The 21910-nt window shown below is 35.0% G+C and overlaps 1 protein-coding gene across 1 annotated transcript in view; it reads left to right on the top strand.

Moving 5' to 3' along the window:
* Window positions 1–21910, top strand: part of LOC145246850 (uncharacterized) — a 372378-nt gene that overhangs the window by 85695 nt on the left and 264773 nt on the right. The window contains exon 2 of the mRNA XM_080108697.1: window positions 17009–17867. Within this exon, the coding sequence (XP_079964823.1) occupies window positions 17558–17867 (310 nt within the window). The 5' untranslated portion in view covers window positions 17009–17557. The remainder of the gene's footprint in view (window positions 1–17008; window positions 17868–21910) is intronic.

The raw sequence follows: 21910 nt of genomic DNA, 5'->3' as shown, positions 1-21910 counted from the left end.
GTTTTGTAAGCAAAAAAATATATATATATAAATATCGTTTATGAAAAATAAGTACACTGTTATAAAGTTCATTCTTCTCCTAATAATCGCTGAAAATTTCGTATTGATCGGATAATTACCTGATTTTTGGTAGATTTTTAAAAAGACGGTCCGTCAAAAAGTACTGACCTGCCCCCCCCCAATTTTGGCGGTGCCTATAATAGATGTATTCACCTAGTATTCGCTGTGCAGAAAATATTGTTGGTCACAATGTATGTAAAATGGCGTACGCTTTTAAGCAAAATACAATCAAATACTTCAAAACAAAATAAATATTGAATGTAGGGAACAAATTAAAAAGAAACGATAATTAGTTTAAAAATAAGAAGAAATAATAAACAAACATCTTCAATATAGAATCAATGTGAGCGTAAATTTAAAAGATGAAATTTTTTTTCGGGTCGGAAATTTATTTAAAAACTGATTAAATTATGAATTTTGTAATTGTTATAAAACTTGTTGATACAAAAAATTAAAAACTATTTAGAAATAAATAATAAACACAGTTTAGTTTACATATAAAATACAAAGACGGTTTCTATGGAAATACGTTGTTGTTTTTACATAAAACGACATCTTTACAAGGATATTAATTAAAACGAAAGTATTATAGTTAAAGTTAATGATAAAACATGTTGATTTTTATTGAGATAATAATTCTAAAAAAACGACTGTAAATGCGATTCTAATTTTATCTCATGCAGGCCTGTTCTTGCGTAAATAAATATTTGAATATTTTAGGAAAACAAGCCAGTTGCTTGTTTTTATTTAAAATTAGCAGACCGCCGTTGTATTTATTATTATAGAGCCAATTCTCTAAGGATTATTATATTGTACTTAATATAAAGTACTTAATATAAAGTAGTTATTTCCAAAGTTTATATTAAAAAAAATATGACTTCAGTTGTCATCAGCTAGAATCGAAACCAAAAATGTAGCTTTTCGGCGGTATTAGCTACCATATTAGCTGGAGATACATGGGTATCAAAACTAAAAATTAAAGGTATTAAACGTACAAATGTACATTTGCGCATGCGTAGAGGATACACATTAAGTCGACTTATGCCTGCTAAGTTCCAAATTTTAATTTGACCTCTTAGCAACAGGAGCGGTTAAAAAACATTCGAATATGTTCAAAATTCCTAATCCCCTATGTATCAAGTTTGAAGAGTAGTTTTTTAGAGACCGTTCCGCACACATACATAGAGAAAAGGTCACTTTTATATATAAAATATCAAATTTTACCTACTACCAAGATTCTGATCCACCTATGTAAATACAAACTGAACTAATAAAATAATAAATAAAATTATTAAATATAATGAAAAGTAATAATAAAATTATAATATAAAATTATAAATAATAATAAAATTATAATATAAAATTATAAGTAATAATAAAATTATAATATAAAATTATAAATAATAATAAAATTATAATATAAAATTATAAGTAATAATAAAATTATAATATAAAATTATAAGTAATAATAAAATTATAATATAAAATTATAAATAATAATAAAATTATAATATAAAATTATAAGTAATAATAAAATTATAATATAAAATTATAAGTAATAATAAAATTATAATATAAAATTATAATATAAAATAATGAATGATAAAATAATAAAAAATAATAATAAATAATGAATAACAATAAATTCATATAAAATAATGAATAATTATAAAATTATAATATGCAAATAAATTATCAAATATTAATAAAAATATAAATAATAAAGTAATAACAAAATAATAATATAAAATAATAAATAATAATAAAAACTAATATAATAATAATAAATTTAAAAAATAATATAAAATAATAAATAATAATAAATAATAATAAAATATTATACAATAATAAATAATAATAAAAATAATAAATAATAATAAATCACAATAAAAATATTATAACATAATAAATAATAAGAAATGATACAAAATAATAATAAATAATAATAATAATAATAATAATAATAATAATAATAATAATATCAATAACAATAATAATAATAATAATAATAATAATAATAATATTAATATAGAATAATTTCTCACAACTTGCCTTGAGCTATGTACTGAGACTAAATCCGTCTTCAGAATTGCCAGCAACCACTGTAAAAAAGTATTAAAGGTACAGAAACATCTTTAATTTGATTGACCGCATCCTTTCTACTTACCTGCAACCTCTCTCTCTCTCTCTCTCTCTCTCTCTCTCTCTCTCTCTCTCTCTCTCACACACACATACACACACAGACAGCCACACACACACACACACAGAGTCTCACATACACAGTCACACACACACACACACACACACACAGACGTGATGTTGTTAGTCTCAGCCTTTTATGAATGTTATTATCACATGTTTACTTCACAATTGTCTGATCTATTTCTTACTATCTTTGTTTCTGCTCGGTTGACTCGTGAATCATGTGCTCTCCATCAATTCGCTGTTTTGATACGTCATTGTAATACAGTTTCTTATTCCAGTAGCTTCTGGGACTCTCTTCCGGTTGACTTTATCTTTTCTACCTACAGCCTTCGGCTTTTCAGGACTAAGGCCATTAAAGTCAATAAACATCTCCTTGATGATGTGTCCGTTCAGTCTTGAGAATCAAAAGATATTCCCTCTGGGGGCAGCTGCGTGTGTAATTGTTAGGCAAGGGTTGCGCAATCCCCATCCACACCTTTCCTGAATCGGCTCTGCTTGAGTAGCAGGGAGAATCCAGGACGATCGGAAACAATTCCGAGAAGCAAAAGGTATATATAGAACCTAGAGGTCCCAAATGGCCACCTATCTGGTACTGGCCAGGCTCATCCTTGCTTAACTTCGGTGATCTGACGGGAACCCATGTGCTAAATGTGATTATACCGTATATATATGCATAGGCTGCTCTTTCTTGTTAAATCCTAAAATGTCAACGTGTGAAGCCACTTCATGTATGAAATGGCTTCACAGAGTCTCACACACACAGTCACACACACACACACACACACACACACACGCACACACAGACGTGATGTTGTTAGTCTCAGCCTTTTATGAATGTTATTATTAGTGGCTTCACACGTTGTCTTTTTTTTTTCTTTTTTTTTTACTCACTTTGACCCCAAACAGGGCGTATAGCCACTTGGACATAAGGTGCTACTAATTGGGATCATGCCTAAGAAAGATTAAGATGTTGGTTTACGTTACATTTGAGCTTTTGCATATCAGTACAGTTGGGGAAGCAGGAAACAGGAAGGGAATTACAAATTTTACCTGTCTGAAGGAAGAAGCTCTTAGAGTAGAAAGCTTTCTGGCATTTAGAGACCTCAACAGTGAACACAGTGAAGGGGTGTGATTTTGTTGCTAAGCGGGTTTGTCTGGGATATGTACGCTGAGATAGCACGAGTGCAATGGGTTCATCAAAGCACATTCTATTAAAATAATTGTAAAAGAAGTACAGGAATGCAACACTGCGACGATGAGACAGGAGTTAGAACCTAGTTGACAAGGTGGGGCCTATTAGATGGGAAACTTTTTTGGGGGGGGGGGGGCTGCCCGAGAGGGAGAAACTAGCGGTAGATGCACCAGCCCAGATTTGGTAACAATAATCCATGCATGGGCGAATGGTAGCCTTATAGAGGTACAGGATATTCTCATGTGTGAGTATTATTCTAGCACGATAGAGGGAGTCCACCTTTCTTGCAGCAGTCTTCGCAATTTTTTTTTTGTGTGATTTGTGTGATGTCTTTCGGCGATCAGAGCCCTCCAAGGTCACTGCGGCAAGCGGCCTCCAGTTGGGACGGTATAGGCAGCGTCGAATCAATAGACCGCTGCACTGTTTCGCTGTCCCTCTTTACACAGGCAAGCATGTGGCGTAAGCTATTGGATTCACTGCGTCTCATAGCGGTATAACCGGGGATCTGAGGTCCGTCTGGTACAGACTTCAGCCAGGTATCCAGCGCCGACTTGAACGATTCTGTTTTGCAGTTCGTGATCTCTCTGATGTTAACGTGGTAGGCAATTGGAGAGCGTAGGACCCCGGGAATTTAAACTCGATTCCCTGAGCCGTCGGATCCAGTTGTCCCTGGCACTGGTTAGGGGTGGTACCACACACCTTCTGCCACGTTTCGAGATATGGTGCTGTATACCAGCGTTTCCTAAGTGTATTTGTTCCAGTTCAATATTTTCTGAGTTTGAAAGGAGGTTGAAGGAAGAATACTCAGGTAGGGTGTTATTTGTCATGGATATCGGTGATTGGAGAGGCATCTTGTAATTGTTAAAGGAGAGCAGCTTTTTCTTACAAGAATCCAATGTTACCATCCATTTACGGCCCCATTCAACTACGGTCTGGAGGTCATTTTATAAGGATCCAACCAGTGACTTACATTTGTGTACATTGGTTCTTGTCTGGAGCGATATTCTAAAAAATATTGTCAACATAATGTTTCTAGTATCATCACGAAATTAGATTATAAAAAAAAATCTAAAAAAAAACAAAAAAAAACGTATGAATTATTATCTTAAAGACATGTAAAATGCGTGTTAAATACATGTTGGATACACACACACACACATATATATATATATATATATATATATATATATATATATATATATATATATATATATATACGTGCTTCTTTCATTTATTCTGGCAATGATATTGATTAAGTCAAAAATCAGAAGCTCACAGTATTAATGCCGGTGTCCCTCAGGGATCCATCCTGGGCCCAACTCTTTTCCTGATCTACATTAATGATCTTCCAAATCATATCCTTACATCATTTGTAAACATTTATGCTGACGACACTACCATTTATGGTAGCACATCTAAGACAGTAAACGACCAAGTTCTCTCCAATTCTCTCTCCTCTGATCTTGAGCACGTAGTACAATGGGGAAAGGAGTGGCTGGTTACTTTTAATGCATCTAAAACCAAGCTTCTCTCTTTACATCATCAACATTCTAATTCACATTTGTCATCAATTGAAATGAATGGCTCTCGTCTTCAGGAGGCCTCAAGTTTTGACAAGCTTCTGGGCTTGACCATTACTCCTGATCTTAAATGGAACACGTATATCAAATCTGTTGCCAAGGCCGCTGGAAAAATGGTGGGATCTTTCTATCGATCCAGTAGATATCTCACTGCTGCTGCTATTCTCTACCTATATAAGAGCCAGGTACGTCCAAGGATGGAATACTGTTGCCACATCTGGGCAGGAGCTGCTAGAAAGGACTTGTCCTGCCTTGATAGAGTTCAAAATAGACTTCGTAGCCTCGTAGGAGATGTCCTTTTCTCCTCCTTGCAACCTCTATCTCACAGAAGAGATGTTGCGAGTTTGTCTCTGATGTATCGTTATTTTCATGGAAAGTATTCAACTGAGCTTCAATCTATGGTCCCCCCTCGCCAAACTTTCACAAGAAACACTCGTCTAGCTGTAAACACTATCAATAATTTCCCCCACTCTTTATCTGTGCCTAAACCTAAACGTAGATTCCATGAACAAAGCTTCTTTCTTAGAACTGCACGCCTGTGGAATTGTCTTCCGTTTTCCTGCTTTCCGGCTGACTACAATATGGTTGTGTTCAAGTCTAAAGTAAATAAGTTCTTGATGAGCCGTTCCATATAAGTTATTAAATTTACCAAATTTTCATTACTAATGATTACTATATTGAACAATTTCTACTGTACACTCTTTAACCCTTATCCTTGAGTGGCCTCTGGGCCTTGATAATGTGGTGATGCCTTTGTAAAAAAAAAAAAAAAAAAAAAAAAAAAGTATATATATTAAAGTAAGAGAGAAACGAAGAATATTTTTGTAGCACATGATAAGGTAAAGACGTAACAATTAACCACTAATATGGCATCGAGAACCACCACTAGAAGTTACTGCATGGTCCAGAATCCATTCACCAAATGGCAATACAGCAGCCCCAGTACTTTGCACCTGCTGATAGGGCAGCCTCCTTAGTGGTTAATCCAAAGTTCGGGTCCTTGGCTATCAGGCGGGTAACGTCAGCCCAGATAAAACGTTTACCTCCAGCACCCTTACTAGTTACATGGCTACAAGAATAGACATAGAAACAGAAAATTTCCGACATCTCTGTTACGTCTTTACCTTATCATGTGCTACAAAAATATTCTTCGTTTCTCTCTTACTTTAATATATATATATATGTATATATATATATATATATATATATATATATATATATATATATATATATATATATATATATACGTGCTTTTTTCATTTATTCTGGCAATGATATTGATTAAGGTTATTAAATTATTTAAAGTTTTAACTAAATACACGTTTTAAAAAAAGTTTTTTAAATATGTTCACTTACCTTTTATGGCAGTCGCTTGAGACAAGTCATGAAGCCACTTGATTACTGAGCCAACAAGAACGAAAAATGATTACAACAAAGACAGAAGACGACTATTGACTTTTGTCTTGAAAATACCCATGTAAAAAGGAAACAGTAAGCAGGAAGAGAGTTCCACAACCTTGCAGTCCTTGGAAAGAATCTACTAGAATAAGAAGCTTCATTACAATGAGATATTAAAACAGCAAACTGATGGAGACCACTACACCAACGAGTCTAACAAGCTGGAGCAAAGGAAGCTGGGATTAGACCAGAAAATATGCGATAATAGTATTTGTAGAAAAGATTGAGATTAGCAACATCACGTCTGTGAGAGAGAGAGCGAGGTTACAGTGAAGAAGAAAGTGTGGGGCCAATCAAGTGACGGATTAGTTTTTGTAATTTATCAAGAACTTTCACATGGGACACAGATTAACCAGCCAAAATATGACAACACTAACTCCATACATGGTTTGATAGTAGATTTGTTGGGATAGAGAATAGCTTCGGGTGTGAGGAAATGTTCAGAGCGATAGAGAGAACTGATTTTACGAGAATCAGAAGGAGCAATAGATTTAATAAGATCTGATAAAAAAGAAACACCAAGAAGTTTTAGAGTCGATTTCTCATCGAGAGCAGAACTATTCATAACGCTCTCAGAAAGAAAAAGGGTTACACCTACGATTGAAAGACAATAGCTGAGTCTTAACAGGATTAAACGAAACAAACAATTTCTTACTCCAATCCATAACTGAACTCAGATCAACTTCTCGATCAACTGCATATTTCAACTGATTTGAGAAAGGTGGGTGAAAAGCAATACTAGAATAGAAGGTGGTGTCATCAGCATAAATGTTACTTTTCTAAATAATATTCTCTGGAAAGTCATTTATATAGAGAAGAAACGGTCTTTGATTTAGAATGGAGGCATGAGGAAACCGACATTAGTAGAAAAAGAAAATGATTTTTGGATTTTGTTTTACGGCATATCAACCCTTTTCAGGTTATTTAATGCCGAATTCAGTTATTTTGAAAAAAGAATTTTAATAGAATATTTTTGTTCAAGTCGGTTTTTATCAAATACCATATCATTCCTCAAAGTTTATGTAGAAGACCATAATGTCACACTCTGTCGAACGCATTTTAAGTATCAAGTGCAATGACCCTACCCTCTCCTGAAATATCCATAAACCGACAGATCTGTTCAGTTAGAACAGTGGATCAATTGTTGAACGAAAACCGCGAAAGCCGTACTGAACATTACTGACAAGTTACAGACTTTCCAAAAAGTGACTAAGCTTGCCGTTGACCTCTCGAAACCTTTGCTGATAACATAGAAAAAACTAACAGACCGATCACCAGCATTTTTTAAGATGGCGGCAAGAGTCCTTTGAGAGAATAAAAGCAAGTTCAACAACAAGAATTGAATCAGGATTGGAAGCATTAGACTGATCAAGACAAACAAGAATTTTACAAACCATCTGTGGAATAATAATCACAGAATCAAGAGACTCATCAGTTTTTAAAGGAAAATCCAGAACAGCACCAGAATCATCGATAGGAGAATGGGCAACAAAAAGACAAGAATTTTTAAACAGATGACTTTTAACTTTACTAAATTTGTCCACGTCATTTTCCCTTTGACTAACACATGCCTTTCAAATCGTTATGCTGCTGTGAAACCTGACATAGTTATATGGAATAAGTCAGAGAGAGTTGCAACCTTGATTGAAGTGAGTGTTCCTAATGATGGCGATCTTAACAGAGCTGAAAGAGAGAAACAGACCAAATACCAAGGTCTCATGTATGATATGAAAAGAAACTGGAACCTAAAGGGGATATCGATCATACCAGTTATCATAGGTGCCACAGGACTTATGAAGAAGAACCTGAAGTCCTACCTAACTAATATTCCTGGTGAACCAAGTGCCAAAAGAGATTCAGGCAATTGCACTTAAGGGAACAGCGAGGATACTAAAAAGAGCTCCCGGTTGGTTTCAATAAAAAAGCGGGGCAATGTTGGCAGCTGGTTTGGCTGCCCCATACCCAGCATTACAATCTTCAAAGGAAGAAAAAAAAAATTATCTGCTAATATCCAAATTTGTGACGTCAGCAGATAAACCATATTTAGTGAATAGGCCTTGTCTTTGCGATGGTCTCAATAGTACACCCTTTGCTAATGAATAAAGTCTTGAATATGTTTTATTTTATATCGAATCAGAAATTGAAGTGATTCCTCTGAATGTTTGTAAACATTTTGAGATTAAGATAAGAATAATATGTATTTATTTTTTTTACTTCTCATCTTTTGGTGTTACTAATGCCCCCCACCCCCACCCCCAAAAAATGAAAACGATTCGATGCTCTTTCTGTGTCATAAACACATAACACATCTTGAATTCTAGTTGGGGAAAAAAAAACATTCTTTTCACTATTCACCAATATGAACCATTTTCAAGATATATCTGAAAAAGGTCGAAAGTTACATCGGCCGAAACGTTGTGAGAATAACACTTAAGATAAGAGCAATAGTCCGAATAGTCAAAATAATAGAGATCCTTCGTTGTCAATTAAATGTGTCCCGTTAGGTTTGTTTTACCCGGTCATCGCTGACAGAGCGAGAACATTCTACCCTCGTGGATTAAATAATGTGTTTCGTGCAGATTCCCTAATTCCACAGAAAGATCCAGAGTTTGACAGGTTGTACCTGAAGAAGGTCGGAGGTGACATCGGCTGAGACGTTCTGAATATCACACTCAAGATGAGAACAGTAGTTCGGATAATCCAAATAACACAAATGACTGCATTAAGTATTACATAGAATGGTTGATATGCCGTATAACAAAACAATCAAAGTAAATCGTTCAATCATCCCCACACGTATTTAATAACTTAAATAATTAAGAATATTTCTTGATCCTCCATTGTCTAATATCGTTGCTCAATCTCGGGATCGAACACAGGACCTTCAATTCTTCAGTTTAACACTCAAGAGCCGGCTTGTAGCAGCTTCTGTTGCTAAGAGACTTTTGACTAGAAGATGCCAATCAAGGATCCATTCTCGAAAAATGACTTCAGCAGATGCTAGACTATTTCGGTGGTTTTTAATGTCGGTCTGAAATATTGGTCTTGGATAGTCCTAGCAGGTTAACCTCCCAGGCTTTTACTCCCCTATTTGAGGAAGAATTAGTCCATTGCTAGCATTTACTAAACTGTATCAACTAGTGTTGGGACGATTCCAATATTTTTTCATGATTCCGATACAATTACCGATTCCGTACTAAATTCCCAATTCCGATACAGTTAACGATTCCGATTCTTTATAAATCCCTAAATATTTAACTATAAAGTTGTTATTTTGTCAGGATTACAGTAAAAACACGTGTTAAATGTGGATATATTTTCTCGTAACGTAAAAAACACACTTGTGGGTGTGGTTTAGAGCTTTTAGCTTTACTGGTAGCTTAAAATTAATAAATAGTGGAAGATTTTGTTTCAAACAAAATCAAATGAAATAAACGATAAATAAAGGAATCGTTTTTGGCATCGGAAAATTGGTACACATATTTCCGATTCAGACACCGATCCCGATACCACTAAACATTCCGATTTTTTCCGATTCCCGATTCCGATTCGTCCCAACACTAGTATCAACCTAAGTCCTACCAAACTGAAACTTACTAACCTGAAGCCTCGCCAATTTGAAAATTCTGAATCATTCCGCTGATATTGCATCTGGCCTAGAATCACCGTGCGTCGAATAGAAGATATTGAGTGGTCTGAGAATCAAAATGGAGGAATCATTCCTTTCGTATCTATTATTAGCATCATTCACGTTAATACACGTGTTCTCGTCAGATCACTGAAGTTAAGTAACGTTAAACCTTGTCAGTACTAAAATGGGTAACCATTTGGGAATTCCAGGTACTGTATATGATCTCCGCTTATCTCGGCATTGTTTCCAATCGTCTAGCACTTCTCTTTGCGGCTGAACCGATTCAGAAGAGGTGTGGTTGGATTTGGTTGGTTGTCTTTATTTTACAGCATATCAACCCTTTTCGGGTTATTTAATGCCGAATCCAAAGATTTTGAAGAAAAAATTTTAATACAATATTTGTTGTTTTCAAGTCGGTTTCTATTTAACCCATAGTTGGGACCCTAAAAGGTAATACCATTCCGGGTCAGAGTGGACCTGGGAGCAATGGCAATTAAAGGGTGGCTCCACACTCCCCAAAGCCCGCAAACTGGGATCTCACCACTGGATATAATTTAAGGTCATATCTAGGACCAGGTGTGGGTGAGGATTGCGCAACTCCTGCTTCACAATTACATGCACAACTACCCTTACACGGGGTATTCATTGTTTCTTCAGACTGAACGGGAGCATTATCATCATAATTATTAGCATTGACAAGTTTAAATAATCACGTTTGATAGCATCAAAGTTAAGCAATGATGAAGCTGGTCAGTATGAGATGGGTGACCATTTGGGACTTTCAGGTATGTATGTACTCTCCGCTTATTTCGGTATTGTTTCTAGTCATCCTGGACTTCTCCTTGCCACTGGACTCAAGCAGTGCCGATTCACGAGAGGTGGGGCGCTACCATTGCCACACAATTACACGCGCGGGAGTATCCTTTGTCTTTCGGGGGTATCAATATTAGCATTGGTTTCCATGATATGTTTCTAGAAAGCCATCTGGTACATAAGAGACCACATTATTGTTGCCAACATCTAAAGTGAAAGTTTAACCGTATATGCCCCCAGTAGAAGATATGCAGAGATATGCAACTTAAAAGATCGCAAAACCAATAGCAATGGCCAAGAACACATTGCCTGAAAGTACTTCTTTTAAACTCCTCGGCCTAACGTTTACAGGGAATATGAACTGGAATAGATACATTGAGAGCATTGCCAAGGCTGCTGCAAGGAAGGTTGGCTCCCTCTACCGTGCTAGAAAACTACTTACGCCTGACAGTATCCTATACCTCTATAAGGCCACCATTCGCCCATGTATGGAGTACTGTTGTCACATCTGGGCTGGTGCATCTGCTGCTTGTCTCTCGCTCCTGGACAGGGTTCAGAAGAGAGTCGCCAACCTGATAGGTTCTGAACTGTCATCTAGGCTTCAGCCTCTGTCACATCGACGAGATGTTGCATCCCTCTGCCTGTTCTGCAAATACCTTAATGAATGCTCTGACGAACTGCAAACACTTGTACCTCCCCGACGTAACTACCCCCGACAAACCCGACAAGCTACTAAGTTTCATCCCTTTACAGTAGAGATCCCTAGGTGCAAGAAAGCCTTTTACTCCAATAGTTTCTTCCCCAGAACTGCGGGTCTTTGGAACTCCCTTCCGGGATTCTGCTTTCCCAACTGCACTGATATGCAGAAGTTCAAGTGTAATGTTAACAAACATCTTTCTACTCATCTCCCTTCATAATGACCCCGCTAATTAAGTCCCTGATAGTAGCCCCCTGCTTCAAAGTGGCACTGTGCCTTGTTAGGGGTGAAAATTGAATTTAAAAAAAAAACGTCTGAGGACATGAACCATCGTTCATAACAAATACTGAAGTAACAGTGGTTTATGACAAATACGCACAGATATGCAGATACATCAAAGACAATGTCATCAAACTAGATAGTGAAAAATACCTGAAAGGAGTACTCTCATTATTGATGGAAACCGTCACGAATAACAAGGACCCAAAGAAGGCCGAATGTGCTTAAATCATGAAATTGAAGATTAGAGGAACGCATCGGTTTTTCAGTTGGAAAAAAATGAAGGAGGCATGCAAAATCATGAAGATAGAAGAGAGAAGAACGTTTTCTGGTTCGGATCTACAGGGTTTCTTACTAATACGACCCCAGGTCATAATTTAAAGACAGTAGAAAGTGGATCCCGCTTCTGTTATTTTGTTTTTAAGTCTTCACATTCCATAAGCGAGTTTTATGACAAAGAGGAAAAAAATGTTTTCTTGGGTCAGTTAACAAGAAGCTGCTTCGGTTATATGCGGCAGAGTTTTCCTTCAAGATACGTATATAACGTATATATATATATATATATATATATATATATATATATATATATATATATATATATATATATATATATATATAGTAATTTATCAAATATATATGGCGATTAAGCTACACTGAATATTCCGCGCTTCATCCACTCTAGGACTCTTCAGGCTTATGTATCCTAGAGTGGATGAAACGCGGAATATTCAGTGTAGCTTAATCGCCATATATATTTTATAAATTACTAACTAGCTCTACCTACGTATTGAGCACTTTTGAAGTAAATACTTAAAGTTTACGCATAAATTTATACTTTCGTATATTAATTTTATGTGAGTAAATTAAGTAGTTATATATATATATATATATATATATACATATATTCATTACTAAATATATATATATTCATAACTAAAAAAAAAATATATATATATATATATATATATATTAAGCTATGAAAATATATATTTTCATTGACGATTGCCATACATATTTTCATAATTTACTACCTAGCTCTACCTATGTAGTGAGCACTATTGAAGTAAATACCGATATATTTCATCATATTTCTTGAATCCATTCAACTGGGGATCAATCTATCTTTGGAATACTGCACTATCCGCAAAAACAATATCCATAATTTCAGCTGCCTTGAAATTTTTCCAACCGGAATAATTCAATTGGATTTAAATTTGGATTTGATTTTTTTCTAAAGAATGATTCTCGCCTTTTTGATTACCCTTGAAAGAATCTTCATGCAAGCTGCAATTTGATGCTCGGTTTATTTTTATCATTTTTTAAATTTCCTGCATTTTTTTATTCATTGTTTTTAAATAACATGTACATCTTTGCAATTTATGACTATAATAAATTGCGGTTTCATTTAATACCAAAACCAGCGACTTCTTGCATTGTTACAAATATAATTTGCTGATTATATATATATATATATATATATATATATATATATATATATATATATATATATATATATATATATAATCAGCAAATTATATTTGTAACAATGAACTTATATATATATATATATATATATATTTATATATATACTAGCAGGGGTGCCCGGCGTTGCTCGGGTGTTTGGAGGTGTATGCTGTGCAAAAAAAGCAAAAAAACAAAAAAAATGGTTAATTTTTTAAAACTTTGACCCCTATTATGACCCCTTAAAATTTATAGTTTCGGGCTCAAATCACTTTATTAAGTTAGATCCAGGTTCAAGGAACCTATATCTAAAATTTCAAGTGTCTAGACCCAAAATTGTCGGAGGAGTTTGGTAGAGTTCTTAAAGGTCAAATCGTTGAAATGTGACCCCTTAACAGCCAAATTTCTGGCTGACACCCATCACATCGATTTTCCCAAATCTGAGTACCCGGTATTTCAAATTTTGAGTCTATAGACTAAAAATTGACAGAGTTATTGCGTAGGGAAATGTACACAGACAGACAGACACGTTCACTTTTATATATATATATATATATATATATATATATATATATATATATATATATATATATATATATATGTAAAGGGGCTCCTTCAGCCTTTGATAGACTATGGATACCCATGAAGGGCTGCCTGCGCGTGAAATTTGTTATGGCATTTCCAACCATACCTCTCCTGAGTCGACATTGTTAAACACCAGTTGTAAGGGATGTTATATGTATAAGACGACTGGAAAGAAATGCCGAGATAAGCAGAGAGCACATCCAGGGCCTAGAATTCCGAAATGGTCACCCATCTGGTACTAACCAGGCTCAATGCTTCTTAACTTCGGTGATCTGATGAGAGCCGGTGTGTCAACGTGATTGTGCCGTGTATATATATATATATATATATATATATATATATATATATATATATATATATATATATATATATATATATATATATATATATATATATATATATATATATATATATATATATATATATATATATATATATATATATATATATATATATATATATATATATATATATATATATAAAAGCGTGTGTGTGTGTCTGTAAAAATGTAGCTTTATTACTAAATACGGTTTTTTGATCTAACTAAAATATCCATACATAGAGGTGGGGATTATTAGTCACTAGGGTTGTTGCAATACAGTTTCCACTAGCTTCATTTCAAGTTCTACAGACCTATTGAACTCCTTTCCTGCTTATTGTTTCCCTCTTATCTACACACTAAGCAATATAAATAAAATAGTAGATATATGCGTGTATCTATCTGTGTTTAAATATTTAACTGATAAACTCTTAAACACATAACACAGGAATTAACAGGAAATATTAATCGTACGCTAAGTATAGTTTATAATTACTAAAATCTTTGTTTGTATAGATGAATAACGTGTATAGAAGTGGGCAAGTTGCAATGCAAAATGTTCATTTCAACTTACCGGCATATTTCTATTAGTTTGTGGATGCGTAGAATAATTTATATCTAGAAGTGGTTTAATTTTAAAACTTTCTTATCTGTCTATCGAGTTTGCTCAAACAGTAAAAATAAATGTGGTTAGAGCGCTAAATATTTGAGTGTCGATTCCAGCAGATCGTACCCAAGTCATTTTTGTACTTTTGAAATCAGTAAAATATATTAGGTACAATATAATATTCAATAAAGGATTGGCTATGTAATAATAAATGCAAAATCTGCAGGAATTAAAATATATTTGAGCTTATTTATGACATGCAAGGTCGAGCGACACATCCCCCTCTGCTCGTATACATTTAAAAAAATGTTGTCCCTGCTACACTAATTAAGAAATGCTCAACTGAGCTAGCCCCCGTACTTTCCAAACTCTACAACAAATGCCTTGCTGAACCGTGCTTCCTAATAGCTGGAAGATGGCCTCTTTGGTACCGGTGTACAAGAATTCTGGTGAAAGGGCCAACCCTCTCAATTATCACCCTATAAGTCTCCTCCCAGTCTTCACTAAAATCTTTGAGACGTAAATCAATCAAGCATTGGTCAACCACCTCGTAAAAGCGTATCTTCTCTCTGACAAACAGTACAGATTCAGGCAATGTCGTTCTTCTGCAGATATTTTAACAGTCATCTCTGAACGCATATACCATGCACTTGATAAGGCGGGTGAAGCCAGGGCTGTAGTTTTTTTTTTATATATCCAAGGCCTTTGACAAAGTCTGGCATGAATGATTGCTAATGAAAATTAAATTGTACGGTATAACTGGACGAATACTAAATATAATTAAATCTTTCTTAGACAGTAGGACCACCCAGTTTGTCACTGATGGACGTGCATCCAAGCAGCATAACATAAATGCAGGAGTGCCTCAAGGATTGATCCTTGGACCACTATTATTCCTGATACTTATTAACGACCTCCCCAATAATATTGTGTCCGAGATGGGTATATTGACTGATGATACGACGCTCTATGACATACATGAGAGAAGAACGATGTACACACATCTATGATGGCTTAACATTCACAGTAAATATGAATTTGAACAAATACATTGAAGACATTGCAAAGGCTGCTGCAAGAAAGGTGGGCTACCTCTATCGTGTTAGAAAACTGTTCACATATGAGAGTTGGTTGGTTGGTTGTTTTTGTTTTACGGCATATCAACCCTTTTCGGGTTATTTAATGCCGAATCCAAAGATTTTGAAGAAAATTTTTTTTAATAGAATATATTTGTTGTTTTCACGTCGGTTTTTATTTAACCCATAGTTGGAACCCTAACAGGTACAACCACTCCGGCTCAGAGAGGACCTGGGAGCAATGGTAATTAAAGGGTGGCTCCACACTCCCCAAAGTCCACAATCTGGGGCCTCACCACTGGATATAGTTTAAGGTCATATCCAGGACCCCCATTGAGGGACTTCTGCAGGGGGGAGGCAGTCGGCGTATTCTAATACCCCACCGACAGAGCCCACATATGATAGCATCCTGTACCTCTACAAGGCCACCATTTGTCCATGCATGGAATATTGTTGCCACATCTGGGCTGGTGCATCTACCACTAGTCTCTCTCTCTCTCTCTCTCTCTCTCTCTCTCTCTCTCTCTCTCTCTCTCTCTCTCTCGCTCTCTCTCTTGGATAGGGTCCAGAAAAGGGTCTTCAATCTAATAAGTTCCACTTTGTCAACTGGGCTTCAACCCCTGTCCCATCGCCGCAACGTTGCATCTCTGTGCCTGTTTTAAAAATATTTTAATGGAATGTGCTCTGATGAACTCATTGCACTTGTGCCCCCTCGACGTATGTATCCCCGACAAATCCGCTTAGCAGCAAAATGACACCCCTTCATTATTTAGGTCCCTAAATGCCAGAAAGCTTTAATAGCTTCTATCTCGAACAACTAAGCTTTGGAATTCCCTGCCTTTTACCTGCTTCCCTGACTGTACTGATATGCAGAAGTCCAAATGTAATGTAAACCAACATCTTGCTTATCTTTCTTAGGCAGAGTCCTAATTAGTAGCCCCTTTTGCTCAAGTGGCGATGTGCCTTGTTTTGCGTGAAGATGAGAAAAAAATATATATACATATATTTCTTAAGATAACATTCTTTTTTTATTTATTTTTTTTAGATGTTACGGACAAGCGAACTTGAAAAGAAGAAGACCAACGTGATCCACTCCTTGAATGGAGAGACCAGATTCATTTAAATAAAAGAAGAAAAAACGGCAAACAAAAGAAACAGTAAAATCCGTCGTAAAAGTATATACATTTATGCAAGAATACTAAAGAGAAACCATGATGGACTCATCACAACATATTTTAATACGAAACGCTGTTTTTATATAAGGTAGACAACTCCTATTATATATACTTCAATTAAATATGAGTTATCTTCCTTGGTGATTTTTTACTTTTAGGTCATTTTAAAAATGTTTCAGATTGGCTGTCGCCTGAGTCGGACTAAGTAATTGTTTAAATATATTCCAACTATGCTATTGTTTTAACAATAACATGGAACAACAATAACAAGTGAAAATTTGCTTGTGAAAAATTTGATCTGCCAGCTTAAATTCTATTTGGCTCTGACTTTGGAAAACCGACAAGATAACTTTATATACTAAACAAATTAGAAAAAAATATATATTAAAAAATTTTTAAACAAAGAATAAATAACAATCATGAATGCTCATCTTGACTTATTAGACTCTGGGCCGTACGTACCCGTTTCAAGGTACTCAATGGCCGCGCATCATTTACAGGGGTACGTGGCCCATCAATTGACTTCTGGCTCTTACGGGCCCTTGAATTTCTCGACGGGGCAGAACGTGCACTGCCCCTGTGACTACCAGGGTTTCCAGGGTAACAGAATTGGATTCAGCGTAGAAAACATATTGTCACCTTCCTCAAGGAATATTACAACATCGCCGAACGATGTCGGCCTTCATAACGACGACAGTATCCCGATGGCGAGTCCCCAAAGATCCTCGGGTAAGTACCCCGAAAATACTTGTTTTGATTTCTACATTTGCAGGTGGTTGGATCGGTTTTGTAGCTCCATTTTGTCATAAGTGTTGGGACAGTTAATCGGAATTGGGAATCTGCAAAATTGGAACTTTTGGAGGGCTATCGGAATCGGTATCAGAATTGGAAAAAAAATGTGTTCATTTCCCGATGCCAAAAACGATTCTTTTATTTTATTTTATTTTTAATTTTTTAACGTTGTTCAAATTTTGAATTCTTATTTCGTCACAAATAATAAAATGATAAATATTTTTTTCTAAACTACGAGCAAAATTATTATCTCTAGAACCCCACCCCCACAAATATATTTTTAGTTTACATGTATTACGGAGGTGTTAACAGTAATGCGAAACAAAACCTGTATAGCTAAATATTAAGAGATTTTAAAAGAATCAGAATCAGTAATCGTATCGGAATCGAGAATTTAGAACGGAATCGGTAATTGTATCGAATCAGGATAAATATCGGAATCGTCCCATTATTAATCGTCCTAGCAGTTTTCATCGTCTTGGTTTGTGTCTCTCGGGTTGCTGACAAAATAGTTTGGGGTTCTATGTTTGGTACTTTTATGGGGATTACACACCCACTCATAATGAACTCTTCTAACTATTATTAAAAAAAAAAACTCTCTTTAATACTTTCGTGAGGGATTATCGCGGTCCTGATGTCGAAAGGTTCGACAATCATTACGAGAAAAATTGGGCCAGATCGGTGGCCTTTTTGGTATCGGGCTGATGCAAATGTTCTAGGTAGTCCTAGAAGGTGAACCCTCCTTGGCTTTCTGAAGGGGCAAATGTATCTCCTCTTGTATGAGGCGTCCTCGCCGAGGCATGCCAACGGGGCTACGTAGACTTAACTGTGCATGGTAAGGGTCTCTTCTTCCTCGGGCGTCGGCCCATTTTCTCATCTTCCGACTTTTGTCATTTCCTCTGCGATTGAAGAGAGGAAAATTCCGGTAATCTATATATCTAGAAAATTGAGAATGTGTGTGCGTGAGAACAATTATCGTCCTATATATTAAACGAATGTTTTATCTGCAGATTTGAAATTTGGTAAATAGGGTATTCAGACATGTGAAAAAATTTTCAGCTGTTTTTTTTTTCCGGAAAAGGGAGTGCTACGGAGTCAAAACAAAACAGAAATACTGTAGATATTAAACATAATGTTTAATTCCTTAACAAAAATGAAGTAAAAATAAACAGAAAGTAACTTAGGCATGTGCATGCGAGCATTATGTGTTTTTTTTAAACAGTTCACTTCTTGTAAGCAAAAAATACCAGAGCTGAAATTGAAATCAAAACCCAAAGACAATAAGTCAAGGCCTGCTTGAGACAATAAATGTTTTCAAGCCTCCTTATTCGTAGTTGACATAGGTAATCTGTCATGTGAACGATATATATATATATATAGATATATATATATATATATATATATAATGTGTATACACACACACATATTTAAATATATATATATATATATATATATATATATATATATGTAGAATAAATGACAAAAAGTTATATTCCAAAATTCATGATGTTGACCATCTTATAAATCATTCTTTTAATGCAGTTGACTTATACAATTCTTCTGAATTAAAGGAATAAATTATAAGATGGTCAACATCATGAATTTTGGAATATAACTTTTTGTCATTTATTCTATATATTGCTCTGTAATTACATTGAGCTTCTTAAATAAGGATTGATATATATTATAAGAAAATATATTTCTACAGTTTACACTTTTTTAAATATTAAAGGAACGAGTGAATAAAAATCCATGAAACATTTAGAAAGTGCTTACAATTCTATTCAGCTACTTCAGTCAGAAAATAAAAGTATTTTAAGCAGTATTAGCGAAACTATAGCAGAAGATAGGAATATCTGTTGATTTCAGTGTATCAAGTTATTAACAAGGTTGAGAAAAAACACAATATACTCACAACTTGTTTATTTAAATAATATTTAAACATTAAATACACTAGGAAAAATCCTTAGAACACAATAACTACATAGCAATTTCTACGTTGACAGAATTAGTAGGGTATATACGATCCTTTTTTTATGAATGATTTTTGAAAGACGTTGGTTCACAGAATTAGTAAAATTTGTGATTTCGTCAACAGTTATTCCTCGCGATACCTCTTGGAGAGCATCACACAACTCATCTTTGCTCTTAAATTGGCGTTCACTTACATAGAGGCGTCGCTTCATGGCACTCCAAAGGTTCTCAATTGGGTTAAAATCTGGTGAATTCGCAGGCCACTCCATCTTCCGTAGCCCAGAGAACTCCAGTTGTTGCAAATACTCTTTGCTTTTGTTTGCTGCATGTGAGTGAGCATTATCCTGCATAAAAAAATGGTTCTTCTGAACGTCAGCCTTTGCTTCTTCAAAGTACTCCTTCAGAAAAGCTATGTAAGCATTTGACGTCATTTTTACGCCTTGTGGGATTCTTCTAGGGCCAACTAAAGTACCCCCGATAATTCCAGCCAAAATCATTATCCCACCACCACCATCTTGTTGGCGCCTTAGACGCTGAATATGATGCCGTCCATCTAGGACCCATCCCTTGCTCCAGCCATCTGGGCCATCAAGAGTGATACGCATTTCATCAGTGAACAAAACTTTGGAAAAATCCGTGTTCATGTTGTCCTCTGTTCATTTCAATCAGTTTTGTATGTGATGTTGCTTTAATAAAGTCTTTGTCACAGGCTTAACATACTTCGCCACTTTTTTTCAGAAGGGGACATCGAGTACTTTTTGAGACATTCTTCAAGCCGGCTTGATCAAAGACTTCTCGACTTGTCTGCTCAGAGTTCTTAACAACTTCACGTTTAATTTGGAGTAGAGAACGGCGTGAAACAGCTCTAGATTTACCTTTGTCAACTCTCTTACGTATCTTTGTAGGGCCCTTGACAAGTTCTTCACAGTTTGATGGTATCTTCCTATCATTTTCGATATTTCGAGGGTAGTTTTACTTTTTGCTAGCTGTTCGGTAATAGTACTCTTTTCAGAACTACTAAAACCACCTTTACAACCCATTTTATTGACGAAACAAAATTTGACACACCTCAAATACCGTGGATTCAGCAATAATGATGGCAAGTTGTTTACATTGCGCGGAACGATACGAAAATTTCACAGTACGCGCAGCTCAGTATTGCCAACGTTTCCGAAGCTTTTGATACGAACCTTCCGGTAAGAAAACTGGTAAAAAAAATGATATCTCGTTAATAATTTGACACGCAATGTATATATATATAAATATATATATATATATATATATATATATATATATATATATATATATATATATATATATATATACACACACACATGCTATCTGAGAAGATGGTTAATCAAAAGAGACCAGATCCGGAAGTAAAAAATAGTAGACAATGTTGAATATAACCAACCACTCTTATACCCTTATAACTATTTTCTTGACATCTCTTGAGAGGATTGAGATGAGACCAATCGGTCTTATTTCTGCTTCGTACAAAATGAGTCCATTTGCAATTGCAGAGTCTAACAGTAAACCACCTTTGAATAATATGTTGACCAAACAACATACGCTCATTAATTTTTAAGATTGTACTTAAATCGCTTTCTTTGCACTATTCTTTCAAATTTTTGCTTTTTTTTTTTTGTTATAAATAGGTCAGTTAATAATTTTAAAAAGAATTACTTTCGTTTGAGTGAACCATCAGAAAAGTTTTTAAAAAAAAGCTAATAATAAAGAGAAATATTTTGAAAGTAATTCAATGATAAAGATTTTTAAAAGTGAATCATTCCGTCTTGTTATTGCATAATACTTGCGGAGTACACTGGGAATTACATTGTGTTTTCTTTGAAAGCGACACCGTGTGTATATATATATATATATATATATATATATATATATATATATATGTGTGTGTGTGTGTGTGTGTGTGTGTGTGTGTGTATGTGTGTGTGTGTGTGTGTACATATATATAAAGAGATAGATAGATATATATAGAGAGAGAT

The sequence above is a fragment of the Euprymna scolopes genome, chromosome 24, assembly GCF_053919585.1.
Source record: "Euprymna scolopes isolate OS-2025 chromosome 24, ASM5391958v1, whole genome shotgun sequence".
Lineage (NCBI taxonomy): Eukaryota > Metazoa > Mollusca > Cephalopoda > Sepiida > Sepiolidae > Euprymna > Euprymna scolopes.
This window is presented reverse-complemented; position numbering and strand designations above follow the sequence as displayed.